At 40.4% G+C, this 24,861-nt stretch overlaps 1 protein-coding gene across 12 annotated transcripts in view; it reads right to left on the bottom strand.

Moving 5' to 3' along the window:
* The window catches only part of TNRC6B (trinucleotide repeat containing adaptor 6B), a 241,005-nt gene that overhangs the window by 56,631 nt on the left and 159,513 nt on the right, over nucleotides 1–24,861 (bottom strand). For all 12 annotated transcript variants that reach the window (XM_044779371.2, XM_044779373.2, XM_044779379.2 and 9 more), the window contains 2 exons: nucleotides 12,066–12,153; nucleotides 7,679–7,700 (listed from right to left, as the gene is read on the bottom strand). In XM_044779371.2, coding sequence (XP_044635306.1) covers nucleotides 7,679–7,700; nucleotides 12,066–12,153 — 110 coding nt within the window. The remainder of the gene's footprint in view (nucleotides 1–7,678; nucleotides 7,701–12,065; nucleotides 12,154–24,861) is intronic.

Genomic DNA, 24,861 nt, shown 5'->3' on the forward strand with positions numbered 1-24,861 from the left:
AAATTTCTTTCTTTCATTTTTTTTGGAGGAAGATTAGCCCTGAGCTAACTACTGCCAATCCTCCTCTTTTTGCTGAGGAAGATTAGCCCTGAGCTAACATCCGTTGCCAATCCTCCTCTTTTTGCTGAGGAAGACTGGCCCTGAGCTATGATCCGGGCCCATCTTCCTCTACTTTATACATGGGACGCCTACCATAGCATGGGTTGCCAAGTGGTGCCACGTCCGTCCACACCCGGGATCCGAAGCAGCAAACCCCGGGCTGCCAAAGCAGAACGTGCGAACTTAACCGCTACGCCACCAGACTGAAAATTTCTTGGTGAATAATAATCAGTTACAATGCAATGCAAAAAATCTCAAAGACTGATGACACACAGAATGGCTGATGTGCACTGAACAATTTCAGTAACCTCTAAGCACTGTCTCCGTTTCTTTACCTTCCACTCACTCCTCAAACTCAACGCACACTGGCTTTTGCCATAAACATCTCCCTGGCAACTCCTTTCCTCATTAAATCACTAGTGGTCCTCATTGCCAGTCTAACGGGCACTCATTGGACCTTTTCTTCTTGGACTTTTCTGCAACTTCTAACACTACTGGCCATTCGCTCCCCCTCTGTTTTTGTGAGACCTGCTGAGACCCACTCCAGCTAACTCTTCACCTCTGCCTTTCTTTCTTTCTCTGTGGGCTTCTCATACTCTTGATCAGAGGTCAGGAAACTTTTTCTGTAAAGGGCCAGATAGTAAATATTTTAGGCTTTGCTGGCCATACAGTTGTTGTAATGACAACTGCGCACTTGTAGGGCAAAAGCGGCTATAGATAATATATAAACGAATGAGTGTGGCTGTGTTCCAACAAAACTTTATTTATGACACTGGAAATATGAGTTTCATATCATTTTCATTGTCATAAAATATTGTTCTTTTGTTTTTTTTCCAACCATTTAAAAATGTAAAAAACATTCTTAGCTCACAGGCAGTACAAAAACAGTCAGACTTGGCTGGAGGGTCATAGTTGGCAACCCCTGCTTTGGACTATTCCCTTAATCAGAGTCGCAAAATGGCAGCTGAATGTGGTCATGAGTTGTGTCTTCTTAAACATCTGAACATCAAGGTGGAGACTGCACCCTTACCGCATTTAAGTTACTTGAGAACAAACTCTCCCATGCTCAGGCTTTAACTATCACTCATGTGTAAATGTTTCCCAAATCACTATCTCCAGCTCAGATTTCTTTCACCCTTCCCCTCATCTTCAAACTTGTTCCCTTGCTCCCCTCACCCCCTTATCTCCTGGCTCAAGGAATGGAGTCATCACCCAGCCAGCTGCTCAAGTCAGAAACCTGGAAGGAGTCTTAGACTTCGCCCTATGCCACCCCCCACCCCAACACTATTATCCAATCAATATTAAGTTCTATCGAACCAAAGCATCTCTCTACCTCATTCATTCCTCTCTACCACCACTGCTCCTAACCAGGTTCAAGTCCATACTACCTCCCATCTGGACAATTCTGTGCCTACCTATTTGAGCCACATGTCTTAAAACACCTCACCTTTGTTTGCTCTCTAAAGGTAGCTAGTTCCATCTCTGAACAAATGACTCCCACCACAGTGCTAGAACACACAGGTGTCTATACAAGGTGTGAGGGATACTGCACATAGCTTAGTTTGTAAATTATTTACTTGGGGGAAAAAAGCCCACCTCAAATATTAATAAATTAGACTAGACTCAAGGTTATCACAAGCACCACCATGCACTCACTGTAATATGCCTTCTGGAATAGGTCAAAAGACAGAGTGGTGGCCAATGTACGGCAAGGGTCCAGCACCCCAGGTATGCTAATGGGAAGGTGCTGTCCCTCAGCTGAGTCCCAGTGGGCTAAAGGTTATGAATTACTGCTTTGGACAACAACATTTAAAATATTTAACCTATATTGAGCTGGAAGCTTTTCCTTGTTGCTTTGACTCACCATCCATACTTTTGGGATCCGATGAAATCTCACAGAACAAAACATCCGAGAGACATTTACCAAGGAACTGCTCTGCTAAGTGTCGGGCCCCAGAGCCCTTCAGATCTTTGAAGATAGTTTCCTGAGCTTCCCCTGAGTCTTCCCTGGGGGCAAACATCTCCCAGTGTTTACCCTCCCAGAGGTGACACAGGTTCAAATTCCTTGACCCATCTGGCTCAAATTCCACATGGTCCACAGAGGTGTATCTCTGTTCCCTTCCACAGTATGGTGCCCATTACCGGAACCACAAATCCCTCTTAGATAGTGTATTTCTACTAAGGCAGCCTAAGGTCATGTTAGTTTTCATGACTCAGTGATCTCTTACTGATAACTCCCATCAAGCCAACCATCACCATAACATCTTTTTAACAAGGCTAAATTGCTATGTTCAAATTCCTCCCTTACACAGTCTACTGTTTTATCCTAACCTTATCCTTCATCCCTATTAAATCTGGTCTATTACACCAATCCCACAAACTCTTTCAATTCTAACATCCAGCGAAGGGGGAAATGAGCTTCTACTTTAAGTGCTTTTTAGTATTTGTGACCCAGGCAGCAGGCCTAGCTCTAGTCCATGGTTTCATATAACCTCCACTTGAAATCCCTGTCCTACTCTATCCAGAACTCCGCCTCTCCCTTTTTTTTTAATGACAGATGATAAAGGAAGAACATATAATGAATCCACTTTTTTTCTGAAATATGGACAAAGCTTGCTTCAGTCCTCCGTACAACCAGAGACCTGGTACGAATATAGTCTTTCTTTTTTCTTATAGGGTCTGTTGGAGAAAGATGGGTAGATTCAGAGTCAAGGGGAGACTGCCTGAGGAAGGCACCTTTGGGAAGAGGAATAGGTCCCAGATACATCAGCTGAGGGAAGACAAGAATGGGATTTAGAACGCTCAAGCAGGGGCCGGCCCTGTGGCCAAGTGGTTAAGTCCGCGCGCTCCACTTTGGCAGCCCTGGATTCGGATCCTGGGTGCGGTCATGGGACCGCTCATTAGGCCATGTTGAGGTGGCATCCAACATGCCACAACTAGAAGGACCCATAACTAAAAAAATATGTATACAACTATGTACTGGGGGAACTTGGGGAGAAAAAAAATGAGAATGCTCAAGCAGGTTCTTGGGAACAAAGATGAAGATGTGGTTGCAAAATGGGATTGAAAAAGTAGAAAGAGGGCCAGCCCAGTGGTGCAGCAGTTAAGTTTGCACATTTTGCTTTGGTGGCCCAGGGTTCACCGGTTCGGGTCCCGGGTGTGGACCTACAGACTGCTTGTAAAGCCATGCTGTAGCAGGCATCCCACATACACAGTAGAGGAAGACGGGCACAGATGTTAGCTGAGGGCCAGTCTTCCTCAGCAAAAAGAGGAGGATTGGAGGCAGACGTTAGTTCAGGGCTAATCTTCCTCCATAAAAAGGAAAAAAGTAAAAAAATCAGGGCCTCCTTCTACTTATGGTCTAACATACCCCAGGGATAATTTTTATTTTTACTACCTGTCTACCACCTGGTTCTAACAATTAAATCCCTCAGGAGACCCAAAATAGGCTCTCAGTTCACTCTAGGATTATTTTAGTTTAATTTTTGATGGGGTGGGACGGTGTGTGGTGGGGGAGCACGGAAACTAGAAGGCTGTGTTCTGTTTTGTGGTAGGTATGAGAGAGACCCGAAACGGAGGGAAAATTCGGTACTAAGTAAAAAAAGAAAGTTCGCTTTTTAAGACTTTGGCAGAGGAAAGAGGAATATGTTTCTGAGAACAGACCTGGTACCAAAAAAAAAAAGAAAGAAAGAAAAATCTGAGAAAGAATGCCTAATGGATTTTCAGTTTTCCAATAGAAACACCACTTACCAAACAGAGCAGCTTGTTTCTATAGCATTTGGCTTCAGGAGCATTAGAGTTGTGGCCGGGCCTAGGAACCCAGCCACCCTGTTCCAGCAACCACAGAGCCTGGATTTTCCAGGAAAATGCCAGTCTTCTATCTGTTGTCCCCATAAATCATCAAGTCCTATAAATATACTTATATGCCAAAATCCTTTCCTAGACAGTACGCTGGTTTAGAAAATATGTACCAGTATCAATAACTCTATTTCTATGTAAAGTATAATTTATATCTCAAACAAGTAATTTACAAGGACTTCCAAACTAAACCTACTTCTAGGTTGAGAACTGGCTGAAAGTACAAGGGGAGAACACTCTTCTCTCTAACTAATTAAGATAATTCTAACTAATAATAGTTTCTCTCAGTTTATGTTACAAATCACTACAAAGTCCCAGACTACATTCCCCTTTGAAATGCCTTTTGACTAGAAATATATTACAGTAATATCTGGTCATCCGAGAATCTGTTTTCCAGAACTAAGTTTCCTAAGAAACTAGCACTGTCTTTATTATTCTTCCATCACTGTGTGACATGCTTTGGCCTCGTGGCCCAACAAAACCATGAGGAAATCAATCATTAGAGGGCCTCCCATCACCCTAATCTCTCCCCAAGATATCACAGTCACATCTGATTCCCTCCATCCACAGCAGTGGTTCTCAACCTGAGACACATATTGGGGTCACCTTGCAGAGCTTCTCAAAATACATCCACTAAGGCTGTGGCCTGGGACCATGAAGCTTTGGGAGGAGGCCTGAGCTTGTGTATTTTGACAAGTCTAAGCAAATGATTCCAGTGCAGATACTAGCTGAGAACCACATATTTAAGTGAGTAAGGACAAGAGCTAGAACACTGGTCTCAGGGAGTTAAGCCTCCCGTTCTTAAGGGGAACTGATGGAAAGTGTGACCATCACCAGACAAGACCACATAATCGAAATTAACAAAAGAGAAAGAACTGGAAACACATAGACCATTAGTTTAAGAATGACCTGAAGGGTGGGATTCATACCAGGGACACAGGGATGGTTCAACATCCGCAAATCAATCAACGTGATACACCACATCAACAAACTGAGGAATAAAAACCACATGATCATCTCAATAGATGCAGAGAAGGCATTTCACAAGATCCAACAGCCATTTATGATAAAAACTCTGAACAAAATGGGCATAGCAGGAAACTACCTCAACATAATAAAGGCCATATACGACAAACCCATAGCCAACATCATACTCAATGGGCAAAAACTGAACCCCATCCCCCTGAAAACAGGAACAAGACAAGGATGCCCTCTATCACCACTCTTATTTAACATAGTACTGGAGGTCCTGGCCAGAGCAATCAGGCAAGAAAAAGGAATAAAAGGAATCCAAATAGGGAGGGAAGAAGTGAAACTCTCGCTGTTTGCAGACAACATGATCTTATATATAGAAAACCCCAAAGAATCCATTGGAAAACTGTTAGAAGTAATCAACAACTACAGCAAAGTTGCGGGGTATAAAATCAATTTGCATAAATCAGTAGCATTTCTATACTCCAGTAATGAACCAACAGAAAAAGAACTCAAGAATACAATACCATTCACAATCGCAACAAAAAGAATAAAATACCTTGGGGTAAATTTAACTAAGGAAGTGAAGGACCTATATAATGAAAATTACAAGGCCTTTCTGAGAGAATTGGATGACGACATAAGGAGATGGAAAGACATTCCATGTACATGGATTGGAAGAATAAACATAGTTAAAATGTCCATTCTACCTAAAGCAATCTACAGATTCAACACAATCCCAATCAGAATCCCAATGACATTCTTTACAGAATTAGAACAAAGAATCCTAAAATTCATATGGGGCAACAAAAGACCCCGAATTTCTAAAGCAATCCTGAGAAAAAAGAACAAAATGGGAGGCATCACAATCCCTGACTTCAAAACATACTACAAAGCTACAGTAATCAAAACAGCATGGTACTGGTACAAAAACAGGTGCACAGATCAATGGAACAGAATTGAAAGCCCAGAAATAAAACCACACATATACGGACAGCTTGTCTTTGACACAGGAACTGAGGGCATACAATGGAGAAAAGAAAGTCTTTTCAACAAATGGTGCTGGGAAAACTGGAAAGCCACATGTAAAAGAATGAAAATTGACCATTCTTTTTCACCATTCACCAAAATAAACTCAAAATGGATTAAAGACCTGAAACCATAAGGCTTCTGGAAGAAAACGTAGGCAGCACACTCTTTGACATCAGTATTAAAAGGATCTTTTTGGACACCATGCCTTCTCAGAGAAGGGAAACAATAGAAAGAATAAACAAATGGGGCTTCATCAGATTAAAGAGCTTCTTCAAGGCAAATGAAAACAGGATTGAAACAAAAAAACAACCCACTAACTGGGAAAAAATATTTGCAAGTCATATATCTGACAAAGGCTTAATATCCTTAATATATAAAGAACTCTCACAACTCAATCACAAAACATCAAACAACCCAATCAAAAAATGGGCCGGAGACATGAACAGACATTTCTCCAAAGAAGATATACTGATGGCCAATAGGCACATGAAAAGATGCTCATCATTGCTGATCATCAGGGAAATGCAAATCAAAACTACACTAAGATATCACCTTACACCCGTTAGAATGACAAAAATATCTAAAACTAATAGCAACAAATGTTGGAGAGGTTGCGGAGAAAAAGGAACCCTCATACACTGCTGGTGGGAATGCAAACTGGTGCAGCCACTATGGAAAACAATATGGAGATTCCTCAAAAAATTAAAAATAGAACTACCATACGATCCAGCCATCCCACTACTGGGTATTTATCCAAAGAGCTTGAAGTCAGCAATCCCAAAAGTCCTGTGCACCCCAATGTTTACTGCAGCACTGTTTACAATAGCCAAGACGTGGAAGCAACCTAAGTGTCCAGCAACAGACGAATGGATAAAGAAGATGTGGTACATATATACAATGGAATACTACTCAGCTGCAAAACAGAACAAAATCATTCCATTTGCAATAACATGGATGGACCATGAGAATTATGTTAAGTGAAATAAGCCAGCGAGAGAAAGAGAACCTGTGTATGACTCCACTCATATGAGGAATTTAAAATTATGGACCAAGAACAGTTTAGTGGATACCAGGGGAAAGGTGGGGTGGGGGGTGGGCACAAAGGGTGAAGTGGTGCACCTACAACATGACTGACAAACATTAATGTACAATTGAAATTTCACAAGATTGTAACCTATCAATAACTCAATTAAAAAAAAAAAAAAAGAATGACCTGAAGGACACCTGCTTCTGTTTATAATACATTACTACTTTTTAAGAAAGTTAAAATTATCGGTTTAAAAAGCCTATTCCAGGCTCCAGCTCAGAAGACAGTGTGAGAATCCTAGATAAAACACTTATTTTCAGACTCAATGAACGTCATGGACCAGGGTGTTGAACAATCCTCTGCAGTTCCCATCTGTAAATTAGGGGCTAGTGTTTTGTTTTCATCAAAGAAAAGTTTTGAAAAGGTTCAGTTCAAAATCACGCCTCCAATAATTTCAAAACAAAGTATTACTTTGTCTAATCTCCTTGCCTACTAAAAATTAAGGCCAACTAGAAACACTACTGTAAGTACTTTAACTCATCATTACTGCTCTCAGTGACTGCAGACAACCAGCCTTAACTACTCTACACCCACTCTCACTTATCAGGCGAATTGGAGGCTGAGTTAGCAAGAGTGGAAAATCCACACACAAAAGAATATAAATCTAAAAAGGAAAAAGAAAAATCTTACCTTTGGTTTTTTGTTCCGTGACCTACAAAATAAATTAACAGACATAAGTAAATGAGATTTGCTTTTAAATTCAGTATTCTAAGACTACTTTAATTCTGATAACTCAAGTGATTCAAACTGTTAGATACACAGGCATAGTTAAAATCCAGAGAAAGCAGCTGGGAGTCAGTTCAGACAAGCTTCTAAAGAAAATGGCCATATGTCCAGCTGTAACTTACATGACTATTACTAAAAATTAAGACAAAAAGCATTCCACTCTCATTAAATGATGAGGTCCCAGTACTGGGAATGCTGTTTTCCATTTTGACTGCTATGACTAGAGAAAAGTAAATGAATGTGGCCCAGAAATTACATTAGCCATAGAGACAAAAAGATTCCCCTATGAGTATGGACTCAAACACTTGACGTCCATCATCAGAAGCACTAGAGGTCATGGTAGGAAAGCAGGATTCACAACCAAGCTGTGCCACTTCCTGGCTCTGTGATCTCAGTTTTCTATTTATCTGTTGAATGAAGATAATAATAGTATCTCCCCGCAAAGGGTTTTTGTAAGGATTAAATCAGATATCCTATGCCAATGCTCAATAATTGTTTGCTAGCATTATCAAAGTTTATATAACATGAAATAGAGAAATAAGGTTGAAATATGTAAAGTTTGAACAAATAGACTGCTTTGTTAAAAGTACTTCTTTATATAGTAACTAATACATCTATGAAAGTGATTAACCTAAAAGGTTGGATATGCTGAATACAGTAACGGGCTTTTAGAGAGTTTGGAAATTATGATTAGGAGCCACATGGAAAACTTTTTCTGCTATTAAGAGGGGAAATAAAGGAGGGCACCTACTTATACATACCCTATAATAGTAAAACAAAACGACAAAAGGTCGTGCATGAGAAAAACATCCCAAAGGAAATGTGCCAGAATTCCAGTAGGGGTAAATATTACATTATTGAGATCACGCGTGATTTTGACCCCTTTCTGCCAACTGTTAATCTCCCAAAGCATTTGTATATTGGTTCTCTGACTTTTGTAACAAAAATACTCATACAGAAAAGAAGAGGTTTGATTATTTGTGGCTGGTACTCAGACTAAATTACTGCTATGGGTGTTCATGAAAACATGCAAATCTTTGGAGGGTATGTCCCATAGCTAACCAGCCCACTTCACAATGGATTCCAGCACACCACTGTCAGACGCTGACTCTGAGTTGAACAATCTGCTTGGATGTCCTCCTGGAGTATTTCTTACATTCTTGTATTTAAGACAAGCTCCTTCTACTGTATTGAATTTGTGGTAGACAGTGTCTTCAAATGAATCTATTTTCCAGTACTAATTGTTACAGAGGTCAATTCTACTGCATAATTTTTCTATAACCCCACTTATCCAAGAAGGACCTGATTTGTAGTCATATACCAACTCCTTAAGGCAATTTGAGGTTTATACCACTGTAAATATTTCTGAGAATGCCATTTTGAAGATCATTTATAGAGGAAGCCAATGCCTTCCCCAGAAGCAACAAACCCAAATAATGTCAAATGTGTCTTATAATGTGGGTTCTTTTGAGAGCTGTCCCCTGGACAGTGAAAAGCTGGATGATCAAAGCATGTGCTCTGCCAATACCAAACAACGACCCTTTAGCAGCATCAGCCTAATGAATGTGAATGAAATCCTTCTTTGACATCTCTCTCACGAATGGAAATCGAACGGTTTACTCAGTAATGGCTCTAGGAAGAGCAAACGCCACAACCACTGAACACAATGGAAGAAGCTCATGTTTAATTTCTGTGTGGAAATAATTTAATTTAGCTTTAAATAAAAGTCAATTCTTCAAGAAAATCACATTGTCAGCATTCATTCTTGACCATTCACTTATTAAACAAACATTTTTTCAGTGACTCTTACGCACCAGGCACTGCCCTGGTTACTGGAAATATAAATATGAATAAAACCTCAAGAAACTTAGAATCAGCCTAATGGGGAAGACAGACACGAAGACATGACTGATTATAAGGCAATGGGGTAAGCAGTGAGAAAGATGTGGAAGCACTAAGAAGAGACACCACAAATGTTTGCTGACCGACTGACTGAATGAATGACCGCATAATAGAACCTCTGGCATGTTCCCTACAATTCTTTGCATCATAGCACATTTTATGCCTCCTAGTTGGGGCGCTGTCTCTACAATAAGGTTGGAAACCACTAAGACAATCACATGGTACTTTGTGCTCTCTCCTTAAAACTGCTAAATCAGAATTTAATTCTGAAATTACACAATGGTTCAGTATGATAAAACAATATCAAAGTCCACGTGTCACCCTAGATCCTGTCAGCCGATCTAGAACATTTCTGAACAAAAATGACTGCATTTTTACTGTTCATAATTAATCATTTGAAAAGTTTTTTACGGTGATTTTCCTCTTTGCCATAACTTCTTGACCAGTTCTTAATGCAGATGCAAGCATACAGGGGAGACTGTCCAGCTGTATAAATGACTTTCTCTGCATAAAGAATCTCAATTCACTTTTGAATAAACCCACACCATCTTTTATTTTAAATCCTTTTTCTCTTAGTGGGGTCCACGATGAAAATTTACAAATGTGTATTTTCATATTTTACTAATCACTTCGAGATACTGATATTTTCAGGTTAAGAAATCATTGTTATCTATGCGAAGAACAAAGATGGAGCGTACATTGCCTTAAAAAAAAAATCACTCTATTTGGCATCTTGTTCCCAGCTTTTGCTCAAGTTCCCCAGACTATTAACCATCCATACCCTCAGACTGCAAAATCAATTTTTGTACCAATTTAGTTGATGAAATGTGAATGTTCTAAAGGAAAGAAAAGTCTTCACTGAGGTTCACTCTCCCATCACTCCAGCTGGAGGGTCAGCACGTGCAGTACACAGAAGTAATGCCCCTAACACATTATAAAGCTAGTGGACCTGCATATTGCAACCTCAATGACATGGAATGTGGCTGCATAGCCAAAAGAAAGTTAAAAAAAAAGCCTCAGGGTCATTATCTGACAACTTTACTCTGACTCTTACTATCATTTTAGACAATTCTAACAAGCTCAGATTAGAAGAAACACATGAGAAGCAGGTACCCTGATAGCATGAAGATGTGACGGTGAGCACACCACTATTAATAGAAACAGAAACACGATTAACAGCAGACGAAATCTTAAAGAGCACAGCAGTCTATTACAGCACCAAACCACAATGAATATTCCTTTTAATTAAGTCATGAAGAAAAGACAAATTAGATTTCATATGTTTAACGTGGCAGGTTCATATACAATCCAATTCAGAAAATATTTCCAGTACTGCTTTTTTATGCTGGCATTCATAATGATCTATTTCAATAATTCAGAAAACTAAATTATGGGAAACGCTACAGTCACCAACGCTAGGAAAATCTGCGGGGTTCCTTATACCTTACACTGGCTTGTGTTCGATTGCCTCGAGCCTGTTCTAAATCTAGAGTTCCCTCTGAACCTTGTAATAGTTTCCATCTCCCTAAACTTAGCTTCAATGACCTGGCACCTTAGCAAGGACCCTCAAACCTGACCCACAGAGAGGCCTGCTTCCCAAGTGCTTCAGGTAGTGGTAGTAAGAACTGGAGGCAAACCACTTTGCCTCCAAAAAAGGCACCAAAGCAAGCCTGCCAAGCCGGAGCCCAAGTCAGGTGATGCTAAAAGAGTGGCGGGGGGGGGAAATGAGACCAGACAGTGGCCAAGGCCGAGGGGCATGCTCTGCAGCCAAGGGGGCAGGGAAGGAGGTCTAACCACTCTCTGCTCTGGAGAAACTAACCACTTCAACTAACATCTGACAGCTCTCGGCCCTATGTCTTTTTTTTTGGCATCTCCTTTTCCCTAAGCAACTTCCTCAAAGCCATGTAACGCTATCTCCCCCAAAGCACTAAGCAGGCCCACGGAACCTCTTTGAGGGAAGTTTCTTTATGGAGTTATCAAAAGGCAGACTCATAGAAATAACAATGCTGGAGGTGGACCAAAAGGAGGACACAAACTCCGGCAAGCTTTGAAAAGTTATTCTATAAGTTTGCTTAAGAAAACGGAGACTGATTAAGATACAAATAAAGAAATAGGACAAGAGTTTAAGCATCTGTAACTCCTTTGCCTTTCTCAACATTGTTTACTGTTGTTTTCATAACATCAGCTGCAACATTTTATTTAATGTCTTTGTTAAAGGAACAGATGCAGCTCTTTAACTTTCTTTCTCCCACTTTCAAATCTTAAAACTTTTAAGTAAACTAACGTCTCACGTAGCATTATTACGATGACGTCAGGTATCCAAGCCAAGGCAGTTACTTGTTCTGGATGCTTGGTGGATGTAAAGACGGACTTAACTGATGAAACCCACCTTCTGAGTGGCTTCTTTTTTCTTTTTATCCTCTTTCTTCCTTTTCTTGTCTTCCATTAACTGTTCTTCCCTTTCTTGCTCCTTCTCTCTGTTAAAGTAATGTCATACCAGAAGGTTAGACATCTATATTCACGGTCTATTTGTGTAGCAAATTAAATGCTTGTAGATGGTGTGGTGTGCAAGGAAACATTTCATCTCTGTGGCTGAGTGAACACAGTATTTTACTTAAACTAAGAGGATGCATAAAACTCACCACATTTAGTTATCCCTGTATTGTGGTTTGTCACCTTTTTTGCAAAACATGACATTAAGTTTGGTTTCAAAGAAGTCCATTAAAGTGAGCTTTTATAATGTTTTCCTAAAAGAAGACACACACACACACAAGATTACTGTTTTTTCACTTAACAAAGAACCTGATTTGAATATATGAAAACATCCAGCTAGCTTCTGGCAATGTTCCTCACAAATAATGCAGAATATATTAATTCAATTATGGTACTCATGTATTTATCATAATTTAGGTGTTTTCCCATGACAGTTTCAGAATGGTGAACACAAAACCATGTTCTATATTCCATATTTTTCTTCTACATTATTAATATTATATGTTTTATGTGTTTTCTACTTGTGTTTTTAAGGCAGGACTGTGTCCTATAAATCTATGTATTCCCTATTGGGTGAATTCACAGTGACATCCTCCTGCGCACCTGCACTAAGACGATCAAATTTTGCTCCCCTCGATTAGAATAAAAACGATACGTAATAAACTTTCCAGTTGGAGAAATGTGCTGAATGTTAGCAAATTAAACAATTTACACCCCACATTTGAAAAGTAACTTTAAAATGTAATATTTATGCTAATATATTAAATAATATATTCTAATATATATTCTAATATTCTAATGTAATATACATAGAGAAAGCTGCCAACTTCCACTCAATGTATCAACTGGTAAAAATGCATAAGCAACCACTGGTGTGACTTCAGAGTTCAAAGCAGAAAACCTCAGACGCCACACTTATTGAATTTCCGAGCTGGAAGGAGAGCCAGAGATCTAGTTCCCAGTTCCCCAGAGTATGGAACAGGTACGCCTACAGTACTTGTGATTGTAGGTGACCCAACACATCAAATCCATGGTTTCACAGACATCATCTAGAACAAGGTGAAGTCAAAAGTCAGACAAATTAAAGAAAAATGTTAAGTAAATAATGAAGATGTGGCAAAAATCACAAAGATGGTTCCTGAAGGATTCAAGTTTGGGGAGTGGAAATCACTCAACCTGCACAAGAGGAACTGAGGACCAACGCTGAGGCGCGCCCTCATGAAGAGGTAATTAATGCTTTATTTGCAGAAAACAAGAACTAAACAAAAAAATAAGTGTTTTACCTACATGTCAAGTTTTCTGTGGCTCTGTCCAAATTCACGAATATTGGCCTTTCTCCTCCATAACTCGGGTTATAAACATATAAAAGCCTAACGTGCACAATTCTCACTCAAAAGGTAACTTCACGAAAACTTCAAAAATATAATCAAGGAAGAGATTTTATTGAAATTTCCTAGGTCTAATGTTGGATTTCTTTGGAGTCAGATTACGTGTACATCACGCTAAGTGTGAAGCTCTTGGTGAAAATCCATTTGCAGCAGTGCGCTACTTTAAGAAAATGGATTTACAAAAACTGGCAAGATGGATGCTGACCATCTAAGGTAGGCTGGCCACAGATCCCGTTATATTTGGCTCCTAGAGCCTCTTGCTTCCTCTAGCTGCCAGTGGAAGGAGAAGATGGGGTTCCTCATGGCCCAGTTACTTTAACTTGGTTTCCATATTTTAAAGTGCAACTGACTACAGAAAAGAGCAAACACAATTGGAATAGCTCCTCTTTAAATAGTCAATGCTTTAAAAAGTATTAAATTGCAATTTTTTCTAAATCTATTCCAAAATTAAAAGTGTATTTTAAAAATGCAATGCAAAAAAGAGCAGTAAGTCTTTAATGAGACATTCTTAAAAAATAACTAACCTTTCAAGTATTTTTTCCTATAAACAGGTAATTCAGGGAAAGGGACTGAAATTCATGTTCACTACAAGCAGACTTATTTCCAAAACAAATATTTTTCAAAGCTTTCCAGGAGACAGCCTGTGCTTTCACTCTGATCTTTTACTGGGTATATTGGTAGAAATGAGTCTTCTCTCTAATTTCACTTCTTTAGGAATAATTTATTTTCCCAGACCAAATCTGACTTTAAAAACCTGTCATTTCATCTCAGATGAGTGAGGGCTGTGCTTTGGGCAGTAAGGTGGAGAGTGGTTAAAAATTAAACAATGTAATATGCAGAACAACTGCTGACATGTATTCAGCAATTTCCTGTGTCTAGGGACTCTGTTGGGCATTTCATATGCATTATAAAATTTATTCCTCACACCAAAAAAAACAAAAAACAAAAAAACCTGCCATTCACTTAACAATAAATCAAAAAGTATGGGGTTCATCTTCCTTCCAATTCAGTTGTGCTCTGTCTTAGCTGTATGTTAGCATCATTTGGGGAGCTTTAAAATATCCCTATGCTGGGTCAGAGCCCAGCAGGAGGGAGAGGGCATCCAGGCAGGGAAGGTGTCTATGGTGGTAGTGATGGTGGGAGGTCAGTTACACACAGGGGGATTGATCAATAAATAAATATATTAAGGATGACAACAAATGAATGCAGTGGAGTTGGATCAGAATTAGTTATTGGCATGGACTCATGGTTTTTAATATATAGAGACATAACAATAAACATAGATGTAACTTTGTATGTATGTGTGTGTATGTTTCCCCATATATGCAAACACACACACACACACACACACTAGCTCTATCACTGAGCGGGCTTAGAACAAACAATATCCAAGTAGCTATGCACACACCTTGAACCCAGACTGCCACTTCTAAATACCATCCTTCACTAAAAGAACTACAACTCTTGGGAAAAGGAGCTAATTTTGCAGCTAGAACATGGGAAGTACAAAAAGAACCTGGAATATTTGTTTGCCAAGAAGCAAGGAAATCCTTAACAAATGATGGGACATGTCAAATGGTCAGAGGCCAGTTTGAAGGGGCTCATACAAACTAAACCTGGGACAACATAAGCATAAAAATAAACAGAGATTATAAGCCACTGCATAAAATAGGAAAACATAAGTCCCATATTGTAGAAATAAGGAAATGAAAAAACTGAAAATGACAAGGAATGGGATAGTCATAGTTATAAAGCACCACCCCACAAAAATATTTATTAATTATAAAGGAGAAAATAATAACTACACAGAGAAGCCTGGCAGATACCACCTTAATCAGGTAATCCATGTGAACAGCATCAGTAATGGGACAAACTGCAATTGTGAGTTACCTGATAGGGTGCTGTGAGGGACACAGCATCACTTCCACGATAGTCCTTTCGAATATGTGTAACCTGAATATCATCATGAGGAAACATCAGACAACGCCAAATTTAAACGCATTTCAGAAAATAATTGGTTTGCAATCTTCAAAAGTTTCAAGGTCATGAACATCAAGGAAAGACTGAGAAACTATTCTGAGTGGAAGGAGACTAAAGAGATACAATAACCAAATGCAAAGTGTGATTGAGCCTTTTGCTCTACAGGCCATTACGGGGGCAAGTATCACACTCTGAGTAGGGGCTGAACATTAAGCAATCTACCAGTGTTCATTTTTCAAATTTTGATGGTTGTAGCTACATAGGAGAATGCTCTTGTTTTTTAGAAATACACTAAAGTATTGAGGAAGGAAGGCAGGTGATGGGACACAGGACCAGCAATTTATTCTTAAATGATTCAGAAAAAAAGTGTTGTTTTTTCCATCATACTTGCAACTTTTCTCTAAGTTTGAGATTGTTTCCAAAAACAAAACAAAACAAAATCCAAAAACCAAACATCAACAAAACCATTACCCAGGCAGCACTCCAGAACAATTACATAGGAATCTCTGGGGGATTTTTTTAAAGTTCCCCACAGGTGGTTCTAACGTGTAGCTAGGGTTGACAATCACCGCTCTAAATTCTTATGTTTAAGCCCACACTTTAGAACATTATCAGTTTATATCTCAAAACTCGAACCTCCCATACAGCAATCAAATACAAATGCAAGGTGACGAGGTGGGTCCCACTTAACCATCACCTGCTTCTAAGTCTGAAAGCTGCAGAAATCATCTATAATCTCCCCTATCTCTAAACACACAGCCAGATGCAAGTGCAAATACTGTAATCTAGAATAAATCTAGAATGGTAAAAAGCTAAAACTGCTCTGAGGAATGTCTAAGGTGAAGAAATTACAACAGAGTTTTCTTTTCTTTCTTTCTTTTCTTTTTTAAAACAATAACCATTAGTTACAAGAAATACAAGTCACGTGTTTTGAGAAAGGCAGTACTTAAATAAAAGGGAAAATACCCAATAGTCGCCTGAGCTGAGGCAGAACGAGGCTCTTGTTCTGCATGCAAGTTCAGAACACTGAAGAGCAACAATGCTATTCCTAAAAACCTGCTGCATCACACACGCAGGCCTCCAAGGGTCTGAGACCACGCAGGGGGAAATAAGAGCTGTAACGTCTAGATGGACAACTTCCTAGAGCTGACCTTCAAGGCCACTCACGGTACACTTCCAACTCCCCCACATCTTCCCTCATCCACTCTGCATACCTGACATAAAGACCTTACATCTTTTTGTTGCCCAATCACATCTTACTCTGTTGTCAAGTCCTGGCTCAACATCTATCTCCTTCAACGAAACTTCCCTGATAACTCCAACTCATAGGAAACTCCTCCTCCTCTGCACAGCCCACAACGGCTGTCCTGCCTCCCGTCTGGCATTTGAGGCGTCCCAGGGCAGATACGATCAGTTCCTGGCAGCATCAGAGGACGTGAAATGACTCCTCTGTAGCATGGCTGCTTTGACCAGGGCTCTAGGAAGCAGAGACTGGTTTGGGGGCTCCTCTGTGTTTACCTTCTACCAGGATGCCCAAGAACGGATCCATTCCCTTAACAAACATTTACTGGGTGCCGACAGGAGCCAGGCACTTTTCTAAGCACTGGGGATACAGCAGAAACAAAACTAAGCCCTGGCTCTCAGGGGCTTACATTCCAGGGGGGAGACAGGCAACAACCAAACAAGATATACAACAAAGTACGTGTAGAAAATATACATTTCTGGTGGCAACAAGTGCCCCGAAGAGGACAGGGTCGGGTAAGCTGATGGAGAATGAGAGGCATGGAAGAGGCCACCATCGTACACATGATGGTCAGAAAAGGCCTCTCTGATAAGGTGGCCTAAGAGTGGAAACCCACTGAGGCAAGGGATCTATGGATGCCTGGGAGAGAGCATTCCAGACAGAGGGAAGAGCAAACGTGAAGGAACAAGGCTGGCGTGTCTGAGGGACAAGGAGGCTAGAGCAGAGGTAGAAAGTGGTAGATGAGGTCAGAGAGGAAGCGAGGGCTCTCCTTAGAAGGACTGCATTGTTCAGATTAACTGGAACACATCTTCTGATAACTGAATAAGAACCAACACTTCTGAAGTATCTTGTTCTGACCTCTAATCAAAAGGCTCATCTCTCCCCTCAGGTGTCAACATTTCGAGAGCTCCCACTTCTGTCCTCACAGGTGGCTGGCATGCCTCCCTCAGAGCACCCCTCACACTGTAGAACAGTGAGCTGAGTGTGTCTGCATTTGCTACCAATGAAGTCTCTGAACACAGCGGAGTCGACCCTCCTCTTCTTATCTCATGTACTGAGCACAAGCATCAGGGACACAGCAGGTCCTCCACGTAAATGTTACTGAAATGCACGACTGCAGAGTGAGTGACACTTTCCTATCTCTTCCAAGAGACGTGTGTTCAAAAGAAAAGCCTCAAAACAATTAATTAAATCATTCAACAAGTCCACCCTGAGTTACTATTATGTGCCAGGTACCGATCTAAGCACTGGGGATCTAACAGTGAGTCAAAGAGACAGCCCCTGCCCTCGGGGAGCTGACACCGGAGCCGGGAGACAAACACACAGTGCCAGGAAATCAGTACACATGCCACAAAGAAAATAAAGCTGGAAAAGGGGCTGGAGAGCGACCAGGCGGGAAGGGACGAGGAAGACAGTGGGCCACATCACACAAGATGCTCAGAGAAAGCCTCTCTGAGGCCGTGAGGAACCTAAACGAAGAAAGTAACCTGGGAGATGAGTGACCTACCAGGCAGAGCAAATAGTAAGCACAGGGGCCCTCAGATGGGAAGTGCACGGTGTGAAATGAAGGCTTTATTCTTTTTTGGTGGGAGTATTCCCCCCTCCCCTCCCCTCCCCTCTCCGCACAGCAAACACACGACACACACCCTTCAGAGTTTTCTGTGCTTACTATGTAAAAGCCTTCACTCACGCCAAAAGAACAGGGCATCCTAGTTCTTAAAAGTTTCCCTTCTATCTCATTCATTGATTCACTCACTCGTTATTTCAGTGCCTACTTGATGCCAAGCACTCAGCCGGAGAGCAGAACTCAGCAGCACACAAGGTGCAGTGCTGCCTGCCCTCCTGGAACTCTCATTTCACTTTTTAAACGGCTGTATCTCACCTCACAACCTAGACACCTTCAGGGCAGGATCCCATGTCCTTGCTCTGCCCTCCATCTTTATCAGCACTTTGGGGTATTCTGAAGACAGCTTGCAGTGCCTTTGGTGTTCTGAAAGTATCAGAACCTTGGACATGTGAATTCCTGGCCTGTGATAACTCAGATAATAGATCAACTTCTTTCCACAAACTAGAATCTTCTAACTAGTCCATCTTTTTTCCACGAACCAGAATCATGACCAATGGTTCCTAAACTCATGTGCCCAAACCCATCAGGCTTCAAACACCAAGGAGAAGCAGGACTGACAGTTTCATGCCTAAAAGCAGTAATCACCAATATGCTGACTGGAGTGAAAAGATTCTAAGAACCTCAATTGAGATAAACAGCCAGGGTTCATCTTGACAGGGAAACGTCTCCATATATAAAGAGCACCCTCCTTTTCTTTACGGTCTGGATAACTGGCCACAACAGCATCAAAACCTATCCCTGATACTCTGTGGTCAGTAAGTACGGCGGCACCTTTGGTCCCAGTTCATAATCACTTCCACACAATCAAGGCAGACAAACCTGAACAGATACAACAGATCCACTCAACATGTGGAACATGCCAGAAGCAAACCAATACTGTAAAAGAACAAACTATTACCACAGCAACAACTTGGAGGACTCTCCAGGGAATTATGGTAAGTGACAAAAGCCAATCTCAAAGGTTACATACTGTGTGATTCCATTCATATAACATTTCTGAAATGCCAAGTGGTTGTCAGGCATTGCCAGGGGGTGAGGTGGGGTGAGGCACGTGTGATCATAAAAAAGGATGACATTGGTCCTGCTGGTGGTGATGGAACTGTTCTGTATCTTGACTGTGGTGGTGGATACAAGAACCTACATGTGACAAAACTGTATAGAACTAAACACACATAGACAAATAAGTACAAGTAAAACTGGGGGAATCTAAAGATTGGTGAGTTGCATCAATGTCAGTATCCTGGTTGTGATATTGTACCACAGATCTAGAAGAAGAAACCATTGGTGGAAACTTGGTAAAGGGTGCATGGAATCTCTATGTGTTATTTCTTACAACTGCAGGTGAATCTACAATTATCTCAATAAAAATTTTAATTACAAAAAAGGGCCTCAAACATTGACTCATCTTTTAGCCACCTGTTTAAAATTTTTTCCAAGGACTTCTATTTTAAACAATTTTTTAAGTAACTCTTTATGAAAGTCACAGAACGGTCAAAAAACATTTTAGAAATGAACAAGTGGTACTTCATCAGACTAAAGAGCTTCTGCAAGGCAAGGGAAACCAGGATCAAAACGAAAAGACAATCCACCGATTGGGAGAAAATATTTACAAATCATATATCTGATAATGGGTTAATCTCCACAATATATAAAAAATTCACACAACTCAACAACCACCTGACCAAAAAATGGGCAGAGGATAGGAACAAACATTTCTCCAAAGAAGATATACAGATGGCCAGTAGGCACATGAAAAGATGTTCAACATCACTAATCATCAAGGAAATGCAAATCAAAACTACACTAAGATATCATCTTACACCTGTTAGAATGGCTATAATCACCAAGACAAAAAATAACAAATGCTGGAGAGGGTGTGGAGAAAAAGGAACGCTCGTACACTGCTGGTGGGAATGCAAACTGGTGCAGCCACTATGGAAAAGGGTATGGAGATTTCTCAAAAAACTAAAAGTAGAAATACCATATGACCAAGCTATCCCACTACTGGGTATCTATCCAAAGACCTCAAAATCAACAATTCCAAGTGACTTATGCACACCTATATTCATCGCAGCATTAGTCACAATAGCCAAGACATGGAAGCAACCCAAGTGCCCATCAACTGATGACTGGATAAAGAAGATGTGGTGTATATACACAACGGAATACTACTCACCCACAAAAAAGACAAAACTGTCCATTCACAACAACATGGATGGACCTTGAGGGTATTATGTTAAGCGAAAATAGCCAGATAAAGACAAACACTGTACAATTCCACTCATATGTGGAAGATAAACACATGGACAAAAAGAACAGATTAGTGGTTACCAGGGGGAAGGGAGTGGGGAGGTGGCCACCTAGCATGAAAGGGTACACCTATATGGTGACTGACAAATAATAATGTACAACTGAAATTTCACAATGTTATATACTATCATGACCTCAATAAAAAAAAATTGTTTAGTCTTGACATTCAGATGTATTTCCAAAAATATTCTAGAATCTATACTTCACCCTAATATGTTCAAACCATTACGCTTTTATCAATCAAGGTTCCTTGGCTTAAGTACATTAGATATATGATAAATATGACACCACAGGGGTATTTAAAATGTTCCTCTACCACATAATTCATAATATAATTCTTGTACTGAGAATTTTCATGATATAATAGAAATATAAGTTATCTTCTGATTTTGTAGTGGAAAGACAGATCAGCTTGGTCAGCATCAATTCCAAGCCCCTTCTGGCCTATTTCCCAGACTCCCTTACAACTAGAGATCAAGATGTAATTTATGTTCTGTCAAAAAAGTGTGCTCATGTGTGACTTTAATATGGAACTGAAAGGGTGCAGGGCAGCCATCTTCTCAGGGAGCACGGCAGAGATGATGTGGTCCTGGGGCTGCCACCTGTCACAGCAGTTTCCTGAAAGTACATGCAGAGGAAATAGCTCCTGTGGGCCCCCCAGTTCCATGGTGTGGTTCCCAAGGATCTATGAGATAGCATCACCATATAATAAAACCCTGGCACCAGTGAATGCTGCTGTCTGCGCACTAAGAACTCTGTCCAACGCAGACTTATATAAGCCTTCCAAAACACGTCTAATATATGTGACTTGTATAGACATTTATTTCCTTAAAAGACAAACGGTAATCTTGGCAACTTATAAAACAGTAACAAAATAACTAGACTCAAAACCATTAATAATCGTAACCAATGGAAAAGGATACCACACGCATATTTGGGGTGAGGAAAACTAACAAAAGGAGTGCAATGAAAAAAGTTCAGCAAAGTGTTCCCAGTATCCATTTAGAGTGTTTTTAATTAAAAATGCACAAAAAAAGGGAGCATGTTGAACTATATCCATCCAAGCAGAGGAAATTACATAGTAGGGTACTCCAAATATCTGTGTTGGATTTGTTCTTAACATTTTTTTCATTTGCTGGATCTGACTGAGGGAATTTAATGGGTTGCTAACATAATTTGCACATGGTACTAAAATAGTAGACAAGGCCAAACAGCACTGGGGCATAAAAATCATTCTAACACTGAATGGCTCATGGGGAGAAAACAGTAACATTAAATCTAGAAAAATTAAGGTAGACGCATTTTTCACTAATTTGGAGGGATGCAGAAATTTCTCCTGCCTTCAGTTGCATCTTGTGACATGTGATAGGCAATACTTTTGTGTGCTGGCAAAAAATTTAACACATCTCCTTCTACAAGTTATTTTACTAAATGAAGTTGTATAAGGCAGTGCTTTTCAAACTTTAATGGGAATCTTGTTAAAATGTATATTCTTATTTAGTAGGTGTGGGTTGGGACCTACAATTCCCCATTTCTAACAAGCTGCTGGTCCCTGGACCTTCCTTTAAATAGTGTAGGTCTAATACACTTGGTTGTTCCATTCCTAGAAATTATGGAATTGTAGTCATTTCTCCACGGATAAATACTAACCTCATTAATATCAAGCCTATGCCTTGTTATTCCCATCTGTGTTTCAGTGTCAAATTACAGTGTAATCTTTATGAAGATATATTAAAAGGCAATTAAACAACTCATGTAGTAGCAAATATACATGGAATTCCATTAAAATGACGACAGAAATAGGACTAAATCTGTGCGTGCACAAAGAAATCTGGATGACAGCAAATGTAAGGCATCAATAGTTGAAGGATACCAACAACTGTAGGGTACATGCAGATTTCAGGGATGTCAAACATCTAAAAGAATACAAGTTTCGAAATCAATGAAATATGGCAATAAGCCTTTTGCATACACAGCCTCTGACTTCAAGCTGCTCACAAATTTCCCACTTTCCATATTTGAGGCACATGTAAGGTATAGGCTTATTTGGAATGACTCAAACCAAATAAAGTAAGACAATATATTTAAAAGAAACTGTTTTCACTTTCAGAAATTCCATGTGGCAAAAGTCGTAACCAATGATACGGGGGATTTTTCCCTGCAAAGAATTTCAGGGTTAGAATGGTGCCTGAGGAACATCTAACCTGAAACCACTCTTCTTATGCCTTACACACTCTTGCCAGGCAGCCCAGCAGCCTCTAACGAGGAATCTCACAACCTTCTGTTCAATCTGACTGCAGCTGTGGAGGAAGTTCTTTGTATTGCCTTGGAAATTGTCTCCTTATAGCTCCCACCCACTGGTCCCAAGCCTTCCTTTTCAGACTGCAGAGAACAAGTCTAAACAGTTGTAGTCATCTGTCATGCATCCCTGAGACATTCTCAGTTTCTTCCAACATTCCACATGTGACCTGGCTTTCTAACCCCTCATCACTGGGGCCATTATCTCCTACACATGTTCCAGTTTGTCTACACTCATCCAATTACTGGACAAGGCAGCATCAAATAGAGTAGGCCTGCCACTTCCTCGTCCCGGATAATATATCACTGCCAATACTGTCATACAGCCCGGTGGCCTTCTTGGAAATCACATCTTACTGAGTTACAGCCACCCAACATCCCTGTTTTTTCAGTCACTTCTCCAGAACTGAGTGCAGGATCTTACATGCATCTCTATTAATGTCCTCTGTACCAGATTGCCCGTCAGCCTGGCACCGCCACCTCCAACAGTCTTCCCTGCATTGCAGGGAAAGGCCTGGAACTACATTTCCCACAATCCCGTTCTCCCTTTGTTCTAGGTTAGACACTGCCAATGAGAGGTGCCCACTTGAGATCTTGAGATTTGGAAGGCAGAAAGGGAGAAGCCAACATTCTCCGAAAACAGATGCAAGCAGACACATAGGCAGCAGCAGACAGGACTTTCCACGTTCACAGCAGCTTCCAGATGACCTAAAGCCATACTGGAGCTGTGGGCAGCTGAGATCACTGCTTTCCTGCGAACCCGGCACTCTAGTTTCATCAACAGTAACAGCTGCCTCCCTGAATGTTTTCCTCCAACTTTCTAATGGTTCTGTGAGCCTTTAATTTCCTCTATTAAAACCTTTCCTTCTTGGAAAATACAATAGATCCTGCAAAAAAAGCTACCAGAATCAATAAATGACTTTAGCAAGGGTGTAAGATATAGATCAACATATAAAATCAATTTTATTTCTATATACTAGCAACAATCAAGGAAATTAAAATTTTTTTTAAATCCTATCTACAATACCATCAAAGCTTATAAAGCACTTAGGGATAAATCTGACAAAAAATGTGCAGTCCTCACACAGTGAAAACTATAAAACAATACTGAGAGAAAATTTTATTTTATTTATTTATTTTTAAAGATTTTATTTTTGCTTTTTCTCCCCCAAACCCCCTGGTACGTAGTCATATATTTTAGTTGTGGGTCCTTCTAGTTGTGGCATGTGGGACACTGCCTCAGCGTGGCCTGACGAGCAGCGCCATGTCCGCGCCCAGGATCCGAACCAAGGAAACCCCCAGGCCGCTGAAGTGGAATGCGCGATCTTAACCACTCGGCCACAGGGTCCGGCCCCTTGGCCTCTAGATAGTGCTTAGTTTTTCTTTTTTTTGGCCGAGGAAGATTAGCCCTGAGCTAACATCTGTGCCAATCTTCCTCCACTTCATATGTAGGTCGCCACTACAGTATGGCTGACCAGTGGTATAAGTCCACGCCTGGGATCTGAACCTGTAAATCTGGGCTGCTGAACTAGAGGGTGCCGAACCCAACCACTACGCCACAGGCCAGCCCCTGAGAGAAAATTTTAAAAACCTAAACAAATGGAGAGATATACTGTGTTCATGGATTGGAAGACTCAACATTGTTAAGATGTCAATTCTCCCAAAATTAATTTATAGATTCAACACAATCCCTATCAAAATCCCAGCAGGACTCTTGTAAAACCTAACAAAGCTCCTTTTCAAAGTCATAAGGACCCAGAATAGCCAACAACTTTCAAAAAGGACTAAGTTGGAAGACTTACACAACCTAACATCAGACTTATAAAGATATAGTAATCAATACAGT

Source organism: Equus asinus, chromosome 4 (genome assembly GCF_041296235.1).
Source record: "Equus asinus isolate D_3611 breed Donkey chromosome 4, EquAss-T2T_v2, whole genome shotgun sequence".
Classification (NCBI taxonomy): domain Eukaryota; kingdom Metazoa; phylum Chordata; class Mammalia; order Perissodactyla; family Equidae; genus Equus; species Equus asinus.